This window comes from Macrobrachium rosenbergii, chromosome 40 (genome assembly GCF_040412425.1).
Source record: "Macrobrachium rosenbergii isolate ZJJX-2024 chromosome 40, ASM4041242v1, whole genome shotgun sequence".
Taxonomy (NCBI): Eukaryota; Metazoa; Arthropoda; class Malacostraca; order Decapoda; family Palaemonidae; genus Macrobrachium; species Macrobrachium rosenbergii.
The window spans coordinates 23,837,666-23,857,545 of record NC_089780.1 but is presented as its reverse complement, the minus strand read 5'-3'; the positions used below and the strand labels follow the sequence as shown (position 1 = coordinate 23,857,545).

The 19,880-nt window shown below is 34.5% G+C and overlaps 2 protein-coding genes across 2 annotated transcripts in view; one reads left to right on the top strand and one right to left on the bottom strand.

Annotated features, from left to right (window-relative positions):
* Positions 1-484: 484 nt before the first annotated feature.
* Positions 485-11,052, top strand: LOC136826347 (uncharacterized). The gene is made up of 8 exons (XM_067083601.1): positions 485-542; positions 1,320-1,562; positions 4,135-4,200; positions 5,345-5,410; positions 6,508-6,770; positions 8,518-8,884; positions 9,249-9,490; positions 10,509-11,052. Exons 1-8 carry the CDS (start codon positions 485-487, stop codon positions 10,953-10,955), a joined length of 1,752 nt encoding a protein of 583 aa, XP_066939702.1. The 3' UTR covers positions 10,956-11,052.
* A 1,470-nt stretch (positions 11,053-12,522) lies between these two features.
* LOC136826244 (uncharacterized) overlaps positions 12,523-19,880 on the bottom strand; it is a 13,853-nt gene continuing 6,495 nt past the window's right edge. Inside the window, exon 3 of the mRNA XM_067083368.1 lies at positions 12,523-13,026. Coding sequence (XP_066939469.1) covers positions 12,947-13,026 — 80 coding nt within the window. The 3' untranslated portion in view covers positions 12,523-12,946. The remainder of the gene's footprint in view (positions 13,027-19,880) is intronic.

Below are 19,880 nucleotides of genomic sequence, written 5' to 3'. Positions count from 1 at the left end.
GTAATGGATGATTATGTTGGCATTTTGACTTAAATTTGATCACGGGCGAGTTGTCATGTAGCGCCATCTGTCCCATTAAACTTTAGGCCGACTCAAGAAACAGCTTCTCATTATTTTTACAATGTAATAATCTTTAACTTGTATTATATCACTACTAATATTATGGTTTAATGGAAACAACGCAGAACACTATAATATAATGCATGACTGAAAAAAAACTGTATGGACTGCAAACTTGATCAACTGTTAATAATGTAGGCAATTAATTAGAATATCTTTCACAAAAAAGATATATCTACTAGGAACCCCTGCATATATATATATATATATATATATATATATATATATATATATATATATATATATATATATATAATAAACTAATATATATATATATAAACTAAGTAATCTTAAGATACTGCATTCATTTAAAATAAAACATTTTCATCTGAGATCTGAAGCTTTCGTCAATGAATTTTTAAATATGGACGATGGCTGGGTTCCAGAACTATTCACGAAAGCTGGATACCATCATGTTTACTGTAAGCTAAACATGGAAATATAGATGAACTATCGACTATTGCAGCTGTCTTCTTTTGCCATTTGGCTTAAAAAAGACAAGTTATCGATAAAAATTATAACAATGGTCTTACAGCAAGGTAATCAAAGGAACGATTACTTCCTATTTTGTTATACAAATATAATTTTAACAGAGCTTTAATAACAGGATTCCATGTCCTAGGTTAGGGACATATTGCACGGGCATTCTTCTCGGGTAATGTTCCAAGACACCTAAAATAGGTTTCTTGGTATTTAATGCCACAAATGACAGCTTTGGGTAGACTTTGACATTAAGAGCCAAAAATAAATACCATAAAATGTGCCGTTGCCCTGAAACTAATTTTAAAACGTGTTGTTTACATAGTCTCACGAAGCTTTTTATGTTCTGAGTCTCACTTTGAAAGAGATTGATAGATATATCAACTCATTTTTAGATATTATAGCTATCAAAAACTATGAACTACTATGCATGAATGATAAAAGTAGCCATACAATGTAACCCTGTGACGGTGCCCTGAAACTGTAATTAAAAAAAAAAAAGTGTTGTATACATTTTCTCACGGATAGATTTATGTACTGTCTCTCAGTTTTATGGAGATTAATAGACACAATAACTAATTCTATGACATTATAGCCTTTAAAAATAATTAATTTACTTATGATGATTATAAATAAATCCATTTTGATATATTTTATCCAGTAAATAAGATGAAAAAACCTAATAAATTTAGAGAAATAACACGAAAACTCCACCGTAGCCCAAGAAAAGCGGCGTTTCCAAGCTGTTGACGGACCGATCTCTGTGACGTCAGAGGAAGGTGACCCCGAGACATTGTGGGATCTTTGTTTTGGTGCCGAATTTAACGACGTTTCCTCCCGTGGATTTACAATGGAGAGAGACGACGAAGCCATGGAGCCCTTCAGGGAGGTCAACCTCTCTGACGGCAAATGCAATGTGTCTCTCTATGTGTGTGCCGAGGAGGAGAAGAAAATAGACGAGGGTAAGATAGTAGGAGAGAGAGATGAATAAAGAGAGAACACGGGAGCTTCCTGATTCCTTGCGTTTTCGAATCGAAATGGGGGATTGCTATATTTATTTCGTCTGTATTATGTCAATATTACGGCTATTAACACATACTAACTTCAATTTATTAATATTAATTTAGGTTGGAAGGGTGCTCTATAGGACATTTGATGAGAATGAAAGATATAAAGATTTTTAGGATACGAAGGTGGGAGCTTCCCAATTCCTTCCGTTTTGGAATCGTAATAGGGAATTGTTATACATTTATGCCATTAGTATTAAAACCCACTCAGTTTAAATTTAGTTAAATTACCGTAGGCTAGATGGGCATTATATAAGCCATTTGAATTAAGAAGCATACAGTAACCCTATCCTAGGATACATTTACAGGGCAAGGGACCTTAGTTGGCTTGGCTATTCTTATAGCCTAGGTCACCCTCAGTAAGCTTTTCGAGAATCACATTCATTTAAATAATAATGTCCTTTATAACAAACCACATTTTTATCCTAACCTAAATATTGAAGGGAGATTTTGAGACATGAATTGGTGATTTTATTAGGCTAGCTAAGTTTTGTCTAGTGCCTTAGGTTAGGCTAAGCCCATTGTATCATGTACCCAGTGGCTAGGTTCGGATACGATACTTGTACTGTACCAGTACGGTAGATAAAATTTTGATTTAAAAATATTTCTTTGTATTTGAGAAAGCTGATGATAGTCTAATACTGGCTTTGCTTGCGTAAGTGAGGTTAGTTTGTGGGGATGACTAGCCTACCTCAGGTGGTATATCTTGAAAAAATTAAATTTTCTCATGTATGTGTCCTTTGTTTGTTGTTAGAGTACCTTCCTAAATTCAAATAAAACTTAGTTTATTATTTTAAGCAATGGATGGTTCTCCGTACTCTGCGGAAGATATAGAAAGATACTTATTAGAATGTCTCTTCTCTTCCAACCCTGTTCTGCCATCTGACTCTTGTTAATATAAATCTTTATTCTAAAATCAACAAAATCTTTTTTAGGTAATATTACTCTGTCACACCATAATTAATAATGATCGCACTTGAAATTTTAGTGCATATATTTGATTTCCAAATCACATTCTGCCTGCTTATTGATTGATTTGACATTTTTTAAATTTGATATTTTTTACTCTTTATGTTGTCTCAACCACATTTAAGAAATATAGAGGGGTTGGTAAGGGAGCAATCATTGTTAAATAAATAGCTTGTATTGGAAAAATTAGTTTTGTTTTCAAAAATTTATTTTTCCCAAGAAGGTACATAAACCTTCATCTTATAGGCCTATACATAAGTGTGCCTTGGTTCAAAGCCAGCTTGTTTTTTGAAGCTTGGGAACAAGGTAGTGACAGGTGGTGGGGGAGTATCATCACTCGTCTGACTGTATACCTTCATAGGGGGTTAGTGCCATCAGTACACCCCATGTGGTGCCCTGTAGGCATTACTTGAGGTTCTGCACAGCGTCCCTTTGGCCCCTAGCCGCATCCATTTGATTCCTTTTCCTGTACCTCCATTCTTAATCTCTTTCTGCCATCTTACTTCCCACCTTATCATAACAATTGTTTCAACTTCAAGGGTTTCCTCCTGTTACACCTTTAAAACCTTTCACTCTTAATTTCCCCTCTCAGCACTGAATGATCTTATAGGTCCCAGCACTTGGCCTTTAGCCTTTGGATTTTATATGACATTCCATTCCTAATTTTTTCATTGTATGATGTTGCTTTGATTGTTTGAATTCCTGTTTTTCATCTTTTTGTTGATATTTTCTTCTAGTTTTTTTCATCTGTCAGTACATGAGCCTCCTATGAGTGAAAAAGCTGATTCTATTCATAACTCTCCTGAGAATAGGCATACATATAAGTGGTGGGTTCATGTCCCCCACAATGATGATCCTCTCAAATGTTGAGTTCTTTGAACGGGTTGCTGTTGGACCGAGGATTTACCCTGCAAGGAATTCTCTTCTTGGTTTCATACCTGTTAAGGCCATTACTTCAATACCTGTTAAGGCCATTACTTCAATTGATCACTGAGCTGCCCAATGTCACCCACAGACTATTAATTACTCAATCCCAGAAGCTGTATGGTGGATTGCTGATGATGTTCAATCAGCCATTCTAGGGACTTCAGCAGCTTGCTCCATCCCCCTTGATTGTTATTTGGGTATTATAAGTGTGGATTTTCTCTAGGCTGACTGCTGAGACCACACAAAAAGTGACAACTTATTGGCGGCACCCAAGGGAACCGAGAGATATATGTAGACACCAACCTGTCTGTTGCTTTCTTTTTTTTTTTTTTTTTTTTAGGGTTTGAGTGTGGAAGAATTCATCAAACAAGAATGTAGGCTATTATAATTCAAGGGTTTATGTGAAAGAATTTTGTTTTTGAAAATTGCATATGCTGTTAATATTCAGATTGAGATATGTTCTTAAATTATCAGTACATACTTCTTACTGATCATCAGAGATTAAAAATACAAGGTGCCAGTGTATCAATAATGAAAAGATCATAAAATAAATTTTTATGTTGTTTTTCAGACCCTGAATACGCCAGTGCATTATTCAAAGCAGCCTTGGAAGGGAGGCTTCCTTCAGCTTGTGATGGTTAGTATATGATTAAACTTTATTTATTTAGTGCTAAGATTTTTCCAAAATAATTAATTTCATATTGTAACTGTACTGTCCTTAGTCCTTTGATATCACAGAAACAGTAGTGTTATCTTTTTGCATTTTAGAGTAAAAAAGGTGTTTGGAAAAATATAGGTATAGTTAAGAACGGGTTAAGAATACATAAGAAACTATTGGTTAAAGATTCCATCTTTGGAGAACTACTAAAGTAATGTAAAATTGGCATTGTACTTTGTTCATAATGTCTCAGAGAGTCATACTAGGAAGGGACAAGTCAATACTGTACATAAAGTTATTAAAACAAATTCTGTATAGCATACCATACAAACCATAGTTACATGTTTTGTCCAAGTGCTGATGATATTTAGATTGTGGTTAGTGTTTAAAAACTACAATCCAAATAAAACGTTATTTTGTCCAAGTGCTGATGGTATTCAGATTGTGGTTAGTGTTTAAAAACTACAATCCAAATAAAACGTTACTTGGTATACAGCTGGAATTATAGATGTTCACAAGTATCCTGGATGATCAGGTTACCTGTGAAAAAGCTGTCAGTGCCTGCAGTCAAAGACTATAGAGTGGCATTATACCAAAAGTTGGAATTTTCAAGCATTCAAAATAAGTGTCCAGTGACATAAGAAGTCCTTTCCACCACTTTGAAAAGGGGCTTCCTCGTAGGACAGTCCAGTGCTTGAGTGCGACCTTTTCTTAGTCTTCTCATGCCACACAGGGGTCTCCTTTGAACCGTTGTGTGAATCATGCTTACATCGTCTAATCATGAAGGCTGTTTTCCTGGTGACCTTTATTGTCTTTGGAGCAAATGAGTGAGTTACATGTCTTGTCATTCAGGGTTACCATTGATCACCAAATAGAGAAGCAGAGCATCAACCTTACTTCATAAGGCTGTGAGCCTCTGCTCCTAGCTGATAGAAGAAGTTCTGTCCTGTTTCAGGAATTTAGAAGACCTGCAAAAATCTAACATTCAAATAATACCATATGTAGGGCAAATAAAACAGCTGCATTCGTAAAACTATAGTTTATGAAACAAAGATTGTTTTTAAAATTTGTTGTATGTTGTTTGCATCCCAAAAAGTCAGTTTTCTTTTTCTTTCTTTTGTAGAGTCAGAAACAGAAGGGAGTGATAATGGAAATGAAGAGACGGCTCAAAGCGAGAAGAATAACACAGGTAAGTACTTTGTTCGAATTTTGCCTTGGTTTAATAGCTTTATAACTTGTTTATGTTGTGTATTTGCTTTTTATTATGAAAGTTACAGGCAAGGATGTGTTCATATTGCAAATTTTGGTTTAGTATTGCTATAAGGTTGCTTATTCCATCTTGTGGGTAATATTCTCACTTACCTGCCTTGTCATTTATTTTCCCTAATTTTTTCATCTACCAATAATTTAACCTTCAATGTTTAGTTTTCTGAAAACAAAACTATTGTGCCAGCTTTGTCCATCCGCACTTTTTTCCTGTCCTTACTTTTTTCTTTCTGCCCTCAGATCTTAAAAACTACTGAGGCTAGAGGGCTGCAGATTGACTTGTTGATCGTCCACCCTCCAATCATCAAACATACAAAATTGTAGCCCTCTAGTCTCACTAGTTTCTATTTTATTTAAGGTTAAAGTTATCCATAATCGTGCTTCTGGCAACGATAGGCCACCACTGGGCCCCGGTTAAAGTTTCATGGGCCATGGCTCATACAGCATTATACTGAGATCACCGAAAGATAGATCTGTTTTCGGTGGCCTTGATAATACGATGTACAGAAAACTTGATTGCACCAAAGAAACTTCGGGGGTTTTTTTTACTTGTTTTTTCTTGTCCTTCCACCCTCATATGTTATATCAGCGTTCCAAACAAAGTTTGAAATTTTATATCTCGGACGTGTCGAATTTTTAGAGATAAAAGCTTTTACAGTGTTTTGGTAAGTATAATGAAACATCATTTTATCATAAAAATGTCATTTTCAGGTTGTTCTGTCATCCTTTGTTAACTTGAATGCCTGTATATATACAATAGATGATTTTTAATTGATCATGTTTAAATATACTCTGCTGAACTTGATAGTAAATGTTGAAGTCAGATGTTGAGTTGAACCTTATGAGCAAAAATCTTTATATTACAGGTCTGGTTAAACTTTTTCATAATTCAGTAATATTCATATTTATATTTTAAGACACAAGGGACTAGTTTCATTAATTTGGTAAATCAACACTATTGACAAACAGGTTTCTGTTTTGTCTCTTATTCTGTAATTGTTTTTTATTTCCTCTATTCAGCGGAAGAGATTGAGTGGGACTCTGAAGCTACACAGGCTTTTGTAGATGTGTTGAAGAAAAACACAAAATGGCTTCCACTAAATAAGGCTGGCACCAGAAAGCAGTTGTTCCTGAAGGTGAAACACGACCTAGTGCTAGAAGGATATAACTTCTCGTTGGAAAGCATACGGGCAAAGTTCAATTCTCTCGTCCATACTTACAGAAGAATCAAGTTCAAAAGCAAGCAGGATGGAGTGGTCAATACAAAATGGCAATTCTTTGAAGTAAGTATTGTAATGCTTTTTGTTCCTTTGTAGTTTGATGTTATTTTGTGGTAGTAATGAATTTAGTCATGTTTGGTCATGCAAATAAAAGAGTAATGAATTCTAGAAAATCTCTCAGATGTTGATTGTGTAGACTAATTTCTTTTGTACAAGACAGTACTGTACTTTTCAATGACATTTTATAAATAGCTTTTTCTCTCTCTATCTCTCTAATATGCACAACTTTTAGATTCTCTTTCTATTGCAAGATATAGGTGCACTGTATTTAACTGGATAATAAAGAATATTTGACAAAAAGGCTGATGATATTGACAAAGCCATGTATCCATCAGTAGCACTAGTGCTAACAGAGTGCAACTCCATACTTGTTTTCTTGATGGGTTTTTAGTAAGCTATTCAGCTCATTACCCATTTGTAAATAGGATGTGTTCATTCAAATTTGAAACCTTTACATGTATTATAGGTATTGCTTTAATGCCTAGCTTGAGCAGAGAAAGTGAATGCTAAGTGTCTGTGCATAGTATGCAATTGTGCCGTTCTTGTGAATACTGTATTTTTTTTTTTTTTTTTTTTTTTTTGCCTATATGCAAAATTCATGTCTACCCTCAGTTTCACTATACAGTTGTATTAAAGCTATTGTACAAGGTTCTGGTTCTGTGACATTCTTTAGAATGAAATTTCCTTCAAGTTATCTGTAATGAACTAGATATCAACAAAACTCCATTCATTTTGAGTTGGTAAGAATGCCATCACAAGTTTCTCGAAAGTTGTTTTAACATTAATCCTCCGTACTCTGACAGGTATTTCAGGATGCCTCTTTCTGTGATTTATCCATCAAAAATTACTTTCTCAGACATTTGTATGAAGTAATGGGAGGTGAAAATAGTTCATTTTATTCAGGGTAGGTCTGTATATTTTAGTAATTATTTCTAAAATTTTCAGCTTATAGATACTGTATTATTATACCTACCTTTTATGTCTGTATTTTCTATCAGCATGTGCCTACCGAGGTGTACGTTAAGTTCTTGTAGGAAAAGTTGTAAATATGTCTTTTATCAATTTTGGCTAAATTAGGTGATGGATAGGTTATCCATTTTTAGGTCTTCTTTTTATAATAATGACATCAATTTTGGTAGAAACTGCTGTACACATATTTTTCTCATAAAACTGTTAATGACGTTCAGACTGGCTTTATGTTGTGTGCTTAAGTAATTCCTATAGAAAAGGCAGATTTCATTGCCTACTTTAGGGACTATTTCTAATTTATGGTCAATGGTGAATTAGCCAGATCTATGGGAAGTGGTTTGGTTAATGTGTAAACTAATAACATTGTTCTTCAGACAAATCCCAAGGTTTTATAAGCTTCGCATACTGTATAATGATATCTTGAAACCTACAATGCCTTTGTTAATCAGCTCATCCTGAAAAATAAGATTCGCAGCATTGCAGGGCTCAACAGAGAAATTAAAATTACTAGAGGGTCATTGTAAAGTTGTCATACTATTGGAAGCTACAGACAGTCACAAAAATATCATCTGTTTACTGAAGGCACAGCACAAGTTCATGTGAGAATGCATAGGTGCAGTTTTCCACCAAGGGCACCCCATATTATTTTGTAGTAGTTGTATTGAAAGGTACTTGAAATAGTTAATTTATCATTATATGAATGGCATTTTGTCTGTGCAATATAGACAGAAATTATTATTTTTTTTTTTTTTTTTTAGTTTTAAGAAGTGTCATTTCACAGGTTTTTGATGGGATTATGAAGACATCTGAATCAAGCAAGCTAAAGTTCAAAGACCAAGACCTATTGGAAGTCAAAGTTGAGCCAGAGGCTGCCGTTACCAACAATTCACTAGTTGGTCTCGCCAACGAACTCTTATCTTCACCTCAAATTCAGAGCGGAAGCTCAGGCACTATGTCACACGAGGCGTCACCTGAGGGGCCCAAGAAACAAGGACCCTCCAAGAAAAACATTTCAAAAGCACCATTCACGAATCCTGCGAGTAAAAAACGGAAAAGACGCGAATTGGACCCTCTTGAAACGGCAGGTTCATCTTCGAACTCTGAAAATACTATGAAAGGGCTAGAGCATATTATAGTTGGTAGTGAGGGTAAGATTTTCCATGCTGCTTCTTCATTGTTGACGAAATATTGTAGGTTGAATTATGCTTGCAAATTCCCCTTTGCAGGTACTTCAGAAAAGTTTTGCTAATTGACGTGAGATTATGCTTTTTTATTTGACTTAAATTTTATATTGAAATTGTATATTTTTTATCTTTTTGTTTTCTAATATGCAGTAATTTAGTACTGATGTTTGTGGATTATCAACTGTTAACATTTCTGAAGGCAAAAATTTCAGAGTTGATAACAATTCACAATGAGTTCTCTATTATTTTTTTTTACTTTCCTTCCAGATTTTAAGATTTTTAAAGTGCACAGTTAATTCTAACCAGTTCTTCATTTGGGTTTGCCCAGGTTTCAATCATGCCGCAACCCTGCTGTTCATTGATTGCATTAAGAAACATAAAGATCTTCTGAGAAAGAAGAAATCTCCGGAGATGTTTTTGGAAATAAAGCAAGAGATGGCTAAGGAGGGCTTTTCCTTCACGGAGGCTAAACTGCGTAAGAAATGGTACAACCTACTGATATCGTACAGAAGAATATTGGAAAGAGCTAATGAGACGGGAGATTTAATTTCAAGTTGGCCATACTATGAGGTATGTTTTTGCTGTTTCTTGTGTGTTGTACAGTATATAGGATATCTTTTATGTGCACCATACATTTACATAAATGAGGTATGAACTAGTCATTTCAATTGAGATTTTTTGTTGCCAATGACTTACAGGTTTTGAATATAAGACTAGCAGTAGCATGAAAGGTTTTGGCTAATCAGGCAGCTTCTTCAGGTGAGGGGTAGGGGAATCAGATGTAGTTTCTTACCTGAAAACTGTTAATCTTGATAGGAAATTTTTAAAAGTCATGTGGGAAAATTAATACATAATACCTATGTGTTTGCTTAGAAGTTTGCCAGATTAAGGTCTTTGTCCCTTAGGAAGTTCCAGCTAGGCTTGTGGTTGAAAGGACCCTAACTGCCTCTTTTCAAACTCTTTTCCTTGACCCTAAATAAGAGATTGTCTTAGTTTTCTGCTGCAACTACTATCGTTGGTTTGGTTGAATGACTGTTTTCTGACTTAGATATATACTCATCTTTGTAATGAGATTGATGGGTTCTGTGGTGTTGTAAACACAAGATTAAAGTTGCAAACAGGGCTTGCCATTCCACTCTCTAAAAGAGATTGATCAAGGCTAGTATTTCTATCGCATGTACTGTATGTTCAAGATGTGTTGTGCCGCCGTGGCAATTTCATGTGCGTGTTAAAACTTGGCATCCATGTAATGAGTGTTCCATACAGCTCATCATAGTAGATGGTGCTAAAAGTTCTTTGCAGTGAGCCTTTGCCTACAGCTGCACTTTTTTTCTGCCTGTTACTTTTCATGTGATTCTTTTGGTCTTTACTTAGCTGTTCCACTTCTCCATCTTAAACAAAACTGTGCATTACTTAGTATTGAGTGAAGATAAGCTTAACATACTTTTTTAAGTTCCACAAAAGAAAGAATTATTTTAGATGCCTGAAGAAAATAGTACTGCAGTACATTAGAACTTTAAACAAGTTTTCTTGTTGCTTCTATGATGTGGACAGTGGAATGGTACTTAAAGATTTTATTTCCCAACAGGCTATTGACAGCATCATTGTTGATACTAAAGATTTGGCTCAGAAAAAGAAAGAAGAGGTAAATAGGTGCGGGGACTATCCAGAAGCATCCACATCAAATGCCTTCAAGAACCACTCATCAGATTACCTAGGTACAGAAAAGGGAGACGAAATTGGGGATGACATGGGAGAGAACAGAATTTCGGATACTGACAAAGGGAGTAGCAGTAGTAAAGGATATTTAACAATCGATTTCTTGAGACTCAACAACTGCCTTCCTAACGACAAGCACGGTGATAATGACAGGGACTTCCAACGCAGCTTTTTAGAAGAGTGGGAGAAGAGAGAGAAGAGAAAGGAGGAGAGGGATAAAATTAAGTTGGAGGTCCTGAAAGAAATAGCCAAGTCTCTCAGCGTTATGTCTTGTAAACAAGACGAACTATTAGAACTTTTGAAGAATCTGAAATAGCATTTGGTTGAGTATTCCTATTACTCCAGTTTTATATTAAATAATGTAATTTTGCAGAAGAGATTATTTTTTTTGTAATAAAGAGTTTGTACTGTCATATAGATATTTTATTATCCATCTGTGTATTTGCAGTTTGGTTGTTAGTGTGAAATGGAATCTGAGTGTTGGAAGTTTATCAGATTATGACTGATTTTAAAAGCTACTTAGCCTCCAAGTGGCCAAGATGTCCAACCAACAATAAATTGGGGTTTGGGTTAATGGTAAGAGCACCATTTGCCAGTTGTTATGCAACATATTAACCATTTATTTATGTTATGGCCTCCTGTGATTGTATGTCATTCAATTAATAGTTTTCTTTTTATTAAAATGTAAATTAATTAATGAAGACTGATGTTTAACAAACTTTTTCACAATATTAGGATTATGGGTTATGTTCATATGTACCTCTTATACATTTTGAATTTTTTCAGATGGGGTTGATGACAAAAATAGACAAACAAAATTTCTTTACACAGTACTACATAAAGGCATAGCTTCAAATCATTAAAGTAAGTTTTTTATGATCTATATATTGACTAAGTACAGTATTATTTTTTAAATACAATCTGTGGAATACTTTAGAAAACCGCAAATGACATATGTGACTGTGGTTATTACAGCTAGAAACAAAATAAAAGGCACACAGCCTTCTGTAGCTACTGATAGATGTGAATTTTCAAATTAGGAGTGAAGGTTTATGTCAAAGATGAGTGAAGCTAATGCATAATTAAGGTTACCTGTTGATAATGTAATTTTGGAATATGATAATAGTTTTCTTTTAGGTACTATATTTTTAATTTACCTATTGCAGAAAGGGTCTGTCAGCACAATCAAGTCCAGAGTACCCCCAAAGAATTATTAGAGATAAACAACTTGTTTGATACTGTCATTTATAGAAAATTTGAGCTGATAAGGGATTTTATTCTGTTTAACATTACTTGAATGTGTACGACAATTAGTCTGTGTGGTTTTCGTCATCCATCCTTTGTTGTACGAATGTATGATATACAACGTGTTAGCACCTTGATATGTAGGAAAAGCTATTGCATATTAATTTCTTTTTGTTGCAGATGATTTTGGCTGCAAGGGTGGGATTTCTAAGAGGCATCAGTCATCTTGGTTTCAGGTTAGTGATGAAAGTTGTTTTAATACACAGAACGTATTCATAAAGACATATGATAGGTGATTCTTAATATACCGTATAGCACAGATAAACACATTACCTCCCACACCTGTAATTGTGTAGACTCCAATTAGTATAGATTGCCCAAATACAACAAATAATTCATAGTGTTTGAATTTATACATTTCCACTGATGTACAGGTGGAGATGACTTCTGAGTATTCAGTTATTGGGCCTATTAAAAAACTTTTTCACATTTACTGGCAATTTAACATTGCCCAAACCTGAAATTCTGTTTAATAGATAAACATTGCATAAGCAAATCAGTGGAAAAGAGAACTTGTTACTTTTAACATTTAGACTTGAGAATGGATTACTGTATATGAAGGCCACTGAAAGGTGATATGCTTAGATGGAGTGTTTTATTAAGCAGGTTACAACATTCTTTAGTAATGTATTAGACAAGGAAAATTTAAGGGACAAGGTAACAGATTGGGTTAATAATTTTATGAACATTTTTTTCCATCTTAACTTCCTGATGTTATAAAACATTCAAGTTTTTGAATAGTAGTTAACATGTTTGCAGAACATGGATTCATTTATTGCATTAATACATATACTGAGTTCTGTTTTACTTAGGTACCTGAAGTCTGTAAGACTTCTTTTAGTGAAATAGCTATTGAGTACAGTAAATATTTAGTTTAAGTTTCCATTAGTTTATAGGAGTTTCATGCCTAATATAGAATCAGTTCCAGAAAAAATAATTGTTATATAAAATTTGAAAGTGGTTGAAGTTTTTCACAACGGAGCATTATTTGTAGCTGGAGAATTATTTTCCAGAGTTCATCATTTTCTCTTTGAGCTGACTGAGGCCTTTGTCTGCAATGTAGTCTGGGAGCTCAATGCCAACTGCAAAATAGAGAAGGACATTAGTAATAATGGCGTTACGACAGTATCAGCCATTGATAAGTATGTTTATACAAACATACACAAACACATTAAACTGTATATGCATTTAAGATTCTAAATTTTGTATTGTCAGAGAATGTTTCAGACATTTTATTTAAAGAACTGACCTGTTCATGAGAAAACACCTCTACCTTTATCAAGCTTACTAATAACTTTGCGTTTGTCTTTCTTAAGGTTCCATAAAATATTGATTCTGGCATATCCAACTGATTGTCACCTTCCTCTTCCGTCTTTATTTAACTGACACTCAGTTAAATAACAAACAGAATCAATAATTTACTGAACCTTAAGAAGGACAAAAATATGATTAGTACTAAGTCAGATGAAGGTAGGTGTGTAGTCCTAATGAACAGGTGTGGTTATTTAGATACAATGGATCAAATACACTCTGACAATGTAGAATTTAGGATCTTAAAAATGTAGATATTATAAGCCATATTGTAAGATTGGAAAACAAAATGAATTTGGTGTTAGAGGTCTGAAAAAGATAGGATTGGGGATGTTACTCATAGTTCTTTACTTTCTTCAGGTTATATATATATATATATATATATATATATATATATATATATATATATATATATATATATATATATATATATATATATATATATATATATATATATATATATATATATATATATATATATATATATATATATATATATATATTTCTGATAGTCCCGTGTCATATAAGCATGCCATATCACCACTATAGTCGCAAGGCTGAGAGGGGGTAGTGGAGAGGAGTATACCAGAAGGGGAGAGGAGACAAGGAGAACATGATATCATGCAACCTTCCTTCCCAAGGAACTTGGAAGGAAGCCTACTCAGGGAGCTACAGCCCAAAGCCCATATCTCTATATAATAAATAAACCTAGCATATTAGGAGGGAGAGGGTGCAAAGGAGAGGAGTAACCAACAGGGAGAAAAATTTTTGTGCCGAGCCAGCAGGGACTCGACTAGCCTAGAGGAACACGTCAAAGAACTCGATTCCTCCGAAATTGGGGAAGAGGACTAAGGGCTCACTCTGACCCACAAACGGACCCTGAGGAACAGCATAAACTCCCTCAACCTGATCTCCACACCCAGGGCAGGGATGGAGCCTACACTAGACCATCACAGAAAATAAAAATTACGTTCACAGGAAGTGTAGCCTACCACGAGTAATTCAAAACATTTATAGGGCTCATCAGAGGCAAACTACACAACCAAAAACAAATAAAACTAAAAACATTAACTCAATTTAAGAGCACCATCTTCAAGAATAACATAATAGCCTATGAGACTAAATGAAAAGGAACCCGACCTGGTGGGGGGTACAGGATGGGGCAACTTTAAAGTGGAGGGAAAAACCACCAGGAAGGAATTCAAGGGCAAAAATCTAAATAAATATTAGCGACTGGGAGAAAACTCCGACCGAAAGAACAGAAGAGGTAAGCCTGCTGCCATGGCTGATAGGGGACGCCGTTTATGAAAATACGAGACCAAAACAGCCAACAATAGATCAAAAGCCCACAAGAAGATGGTACTTAACTTAGAGATGGAAAAGGTGCTCAAAAACATCGTTTAAATCCAAAATAGGGACCACACAAAAGAAAGCAGCGAATCACGTGCTAGAAAATGGAATGAAGTAGGTGGCGCTGGTGTTTGGCGGAAAGTGTGGGAGCTGTAACGGCTCAGCGCTCTTTTACTTTTGATAAGGAGAGATCTTTCGAGTATATTTCCGTGGTAGTGGTATTTCACTCACCCTTCATTATTCTTCTAAAAGGCTTAACCCCTTTCCTGAAAGCTCTTTTTCTCTGGTATATCTAGCATTGTTATACCTAGAAATTCGTGCTGTAATGGAATTTCACCGGGTGACAGGGACCTTCCTCAGAAATAGATTTTTCCTCTGTCAAAATCCCTTATATATATATATATATATATATATATGTGTGTGTGTGTGTGTATATATATATATTATATATATATATACAGTAGAACCCCGGGCTTCGACTGTACCAGAACTCAACATAATCGGATTTCGACATGAAATCTCAAGTAAATTTTGCGTCAGAACTCTAACAACAAACCGGAATCCGACCCGATGAATCATATGATGTTTGTAAAAAAAAGTTTTGGTCGGCTGCTGCTAGTTGGCGTTGTTGGTAGTGTTCTTCCCACTCATATTTAAAAGCGTTTTAAAGCCCACACATGCTGCTGCTGTTGTTTGGAAAAGTACACACTTGTACAGGTATATCATCATTTTTTTGGCTTTCTGCACTGAGTTTTCATCCAGTCATAGGCCCCAATATATTAGGGTATCGTAACATTTATTGAAAGATGTTTTACAGTGATTTTGTACACTACTCCAGTAGACTCTGTATGAAATTTACCATAAATACTGAACGTAAACAATGTTTATATAATTAGCACCGCGATACGCCACCAAGGTGGTGCTTTAGTTTGTTTACATCCGCTCATGCCTCAAGCTGCTGAGTGCCGATGTAACTTAGGAAATTTTTCTTAATTTTATGATAACAGACATACAGTAATTCGGATTATTTTTAATACTGTATTATTAATATACTGTAATAATCAGGCTTGTTTTTCAATGTTTTATTATTAACAACAGTTTGTGTGTGTACCCGTTACAGTACATTCTGGTAGTGCCTATAGACTACCTAGCCTAGCCTATGGCGCTCGGTCTACCATCGGTAATATGGCCGCATTGGTCGTAGGCCAATTTTTTTGATAGAGTATGCATTTAAAAATGTAAAAAGTGCTTCTGATACGGTAAGTTATTTAACTCTGAACTTATTTAATTGTAATTTGTGTAATGTTTTGTATAAAAAGGCAAGGTTGGGGTAATGACTGGTGGTCAGGAATGGATTAATCCATTTTCAGTTATTTCTTATGGGAGAAATTGATTCAGAATTCGACTAAATCAAATCCCGATGCTTCTTCTGGAACGGATTAGCGTCGAGGACTGGGGCTTTACTGTGTATATATGTATATGATATATATATATATATATATATATATATATATATATATATATATATATATATACCCCACTGGCTGTCAGCCTAAGAAACAGAAGATCAGCACCTGCCCTATGAGTCTACAGAGGCCCAGGAGGGCTTATATATATATATATGTATATATATATATATATATATATATATATATATATATATATATATATATATATATATATATATATATATATATATATATATTAACTTTATCACATACACAATTGTTCTGTGCATTAGTAGAATTACTAAAGGACCTCATTCAAACTGGATGGTATCTAATGGAGTTTTTATTCATAAAAGTTACAAGCTTTCTTGGACAGACAGTCCACATTATCAAGTATCCGTTACAATGAGCAGGCGCGTAGTCCGGCTGTATTTATATCTGTGTGCTGGGTACTTTTAATCCTATAATCACCTAGCTCCTCCTGTGTGACCCCCACCCTCTCGTGACCTTGGTCTTTCTCTGATCCCTCCTCCCAGGTGTCCGTTTTCCGTGCGTTCTCTTGCAAGGAAACGAAGAAAAAAAGCAAGAGAACGCACGGAAAACGGACACCTGGGAGGAGGGATCAGAGAAAGACCAAGGTCACAAGGGGGTGGGGGTCACACAGGAGGAGCTAGGCGATTATAGGATTAAAAGTACCCAGCACACAGATATCAATACAGCCGGACTACGCGTCTGCTCATTGTACGGATACTTGATAATGTGGACTGTCTGTCCAAGAAAGCTTGTAACTTTTTATGAATAAAAACTCTGTTAGTTACCATCCAGTTTGAATGAGGTCCTTTAGTAATTATATATATATATATATTATATATATATATATATATATATATATATATATATATATATATATATATATATATATATATATATATATATATATATATATATATATATATATATATGTATATATATGATTATTATCACTATTATCACTTTTGTACGTGATTCATTTATCACACATTACCACAGGTGAAAAATAAGAAACGGGGTGTAGGTCCTGACCGGTTTCGACTTTATTTCCAAGCCATTGATGAAGGACTGATACAGAGTGTGAGAAGTCACAAATATATATACTACAAGAACAGTACTGACGAACATACACAACCGTTAGAGGCTCCATATCCCCACTCAGGCCGGTGTCGAGGTAGGAGTGGCCTTTAAAACTCATTTGGCTAAAAATCACAATAGACTCTCAGGGGACATTGCTGATAAACAGACCATACCCCACCTCAGATCCACACCTGACAGGTGTCATGGAGGCGAGTTTGGAAACTCATTAACATTACTACCCTCGTACTGTGTTTACAAATATGATAATCCTATTTTCATACATCTCTACTGCCTACCTTAAAGTTTAAACAATTTACAAATTTCTTTTGATATTAAAGGATCAAGTTTATACATCCCTTGACTGATATTCATATTATGGTTGTAACTTTCTTTTATGAAGCTAGATTCAATGATGTTCCTTTCAGTGCATTATTAGAATATACAATCCTTTTTGCCCCTTCCCAGTTGATAGCATGATTGTTCTCACTAACATGTACAAATATACCACTGTTCCCTTGTGCATATCTCACACATTTCTTATGTTGTTCAATTCTTTTTTCCAGTGCTTTCCCGGTTTGGCCAGTATAAAAGTTGTCACAAGACTTACACGGAATTTTATATACACACCCTTTATTATTGTCTGGGGAGTTCTTGATAAGTACATTTTCATTGTTGTATTGTTCTTAAATGCGACATTAACACCAAAATTCTTAAGAAGATGAGGATATCTTTCATACTATTATTATAAGGCAGAACCAGCAAATTTTTTGTGTTGTAAGGTTCTTTCTGGTTTTGATACATAGTCTTTTTGCCGCTTCAAATGCACTGTTTAATACACTATCAGGATATTTCAATTTTTGCCTGCATTCCTAATCTTATCTATTTCATCATCAATATATTCAGGGCTACATACCCATAATGCTCTTAAAAACATAGATGAAAACACTGACTTTTTAACCTTATTGCTTTGTCCAGAATAGAAATGCACATAGGAAGAAATATTAGTGGGTTTTCTATACACACTATATTTAAACCCACTACTATTTCTTCGTATGAGGACATCCAGAAACGGTAAGCACCCATCATTTTCCATTTCCATCGTGAATTTAATTGATGGTACTAATTGATTTAACTTAGCAAAAAGTTTTTACATCTTGGTTCCTGGCCATACACAAATTATGTCGTCAACATACCTAAACCATGTTACATTACGTGGGATTATGTTGTTTAATATCTTCTTTTCAAAAAATTCCATATATAAGTTACTTAACACTGGGGATAGAGGGTTTCCTATTGCCATACCAAAATTTTGTGAGTAAAATTTACCATTAAATTCAAATTTACAATCTTTTACACATAATTTAATCAGTTCAATTAAAGTACTTTTAGAAAATGGGATATCCAGCTGTGTGTTCTCTAACAATTCAGATAAAAACGCCATCAGATCATCTATTGGCACCTTTGTGAATAGTGATACAACATGCACAAGGGAACAGTGGTATATTTGTACATGTTAGTGAGAACAATCATGCTATCAACTGGGAAGGGGCAAAAAGGATTGTATATTCTAATAATGCACTGGAAAGGAACATCATTGAATCTAGCTTCATAAAAGAAAGTTACAACCATAATATGAATATCAGTCAAGGGATGTATAAACTTGATCCTTTAATATCAAAAGAAATTTGTAAATTGTTTAAACTTTAAGGTAGGCAGTAGAGATGTATGAAAATAGGATTATCATATTTGTAAACACAGTACGAGGGTAGTAATGTTAATGAGTTTCCAAACTCCGCCTCCATGACACCTGTCAGGTGTGGATCTGAGGTGGGGTATGGTCTGTTTATCAGCAATGTCCCCTGAGAGTCTATTGTGATTTTTAGCCAAATGAGTTTTAAAGGCCACTCCTACCTCGACACCGGCCTGAGTGGGGATATGGAGCCTCTAATGGTTGTGTATGTTCGTCAGTACTGTTCTTGTAGTATATATATTTGTGACTTCTCACACTCTGTATCAGTCCTTCATCAATGGCTTGGAAATAAAGTGGTAATGTGTGATATATATATATATATATATATATATATATATATATATATATATATATATATATATATATATATATATATATATATATATATATATAACTGAATCACGAAAATATGGAACATGATGAATATATAAATAAAAAAAAATCTGCGAAGGAGAGAGAAACAGTGGAGCTGCAAGGCCTTTCAACTTATAGTCCTTTACTTAGCAGACTGAAGAAATATAAAAGTAAGTGTACAAAGAAAGCTCATATAAATAACAGATGGGGATTACAAAGGAAAAAATATGTACCAGGAATCCAACACAATTGAAGAATTAGTAAAACTGCCAAAACAGGGTTAAATATTTAAGAGGTTTTACAAAGGATTAGGCTCAACCATTCAGAAGCATGGACAGGACAATTAAAAGATTACACAATGATGTGATTGACCACCAAAAAATGTTATAAACGTACAACTCAATAATTATTTTTTTTTTTTGTAAACAATAACAATTTTTGCAAGATGAACATTTTTGCAAAAAAAAAAATTATATTAAACATACGAATACATAGAAAATATGTATAAGGTGACTTATTAAGTCAGTGGTTTTATCTTTTAGGTCATTCTTGAATGAACATTTTCTAACACAGGGGTCCAAATAATACATGCCAGGGATAAGGTTAAAATTAC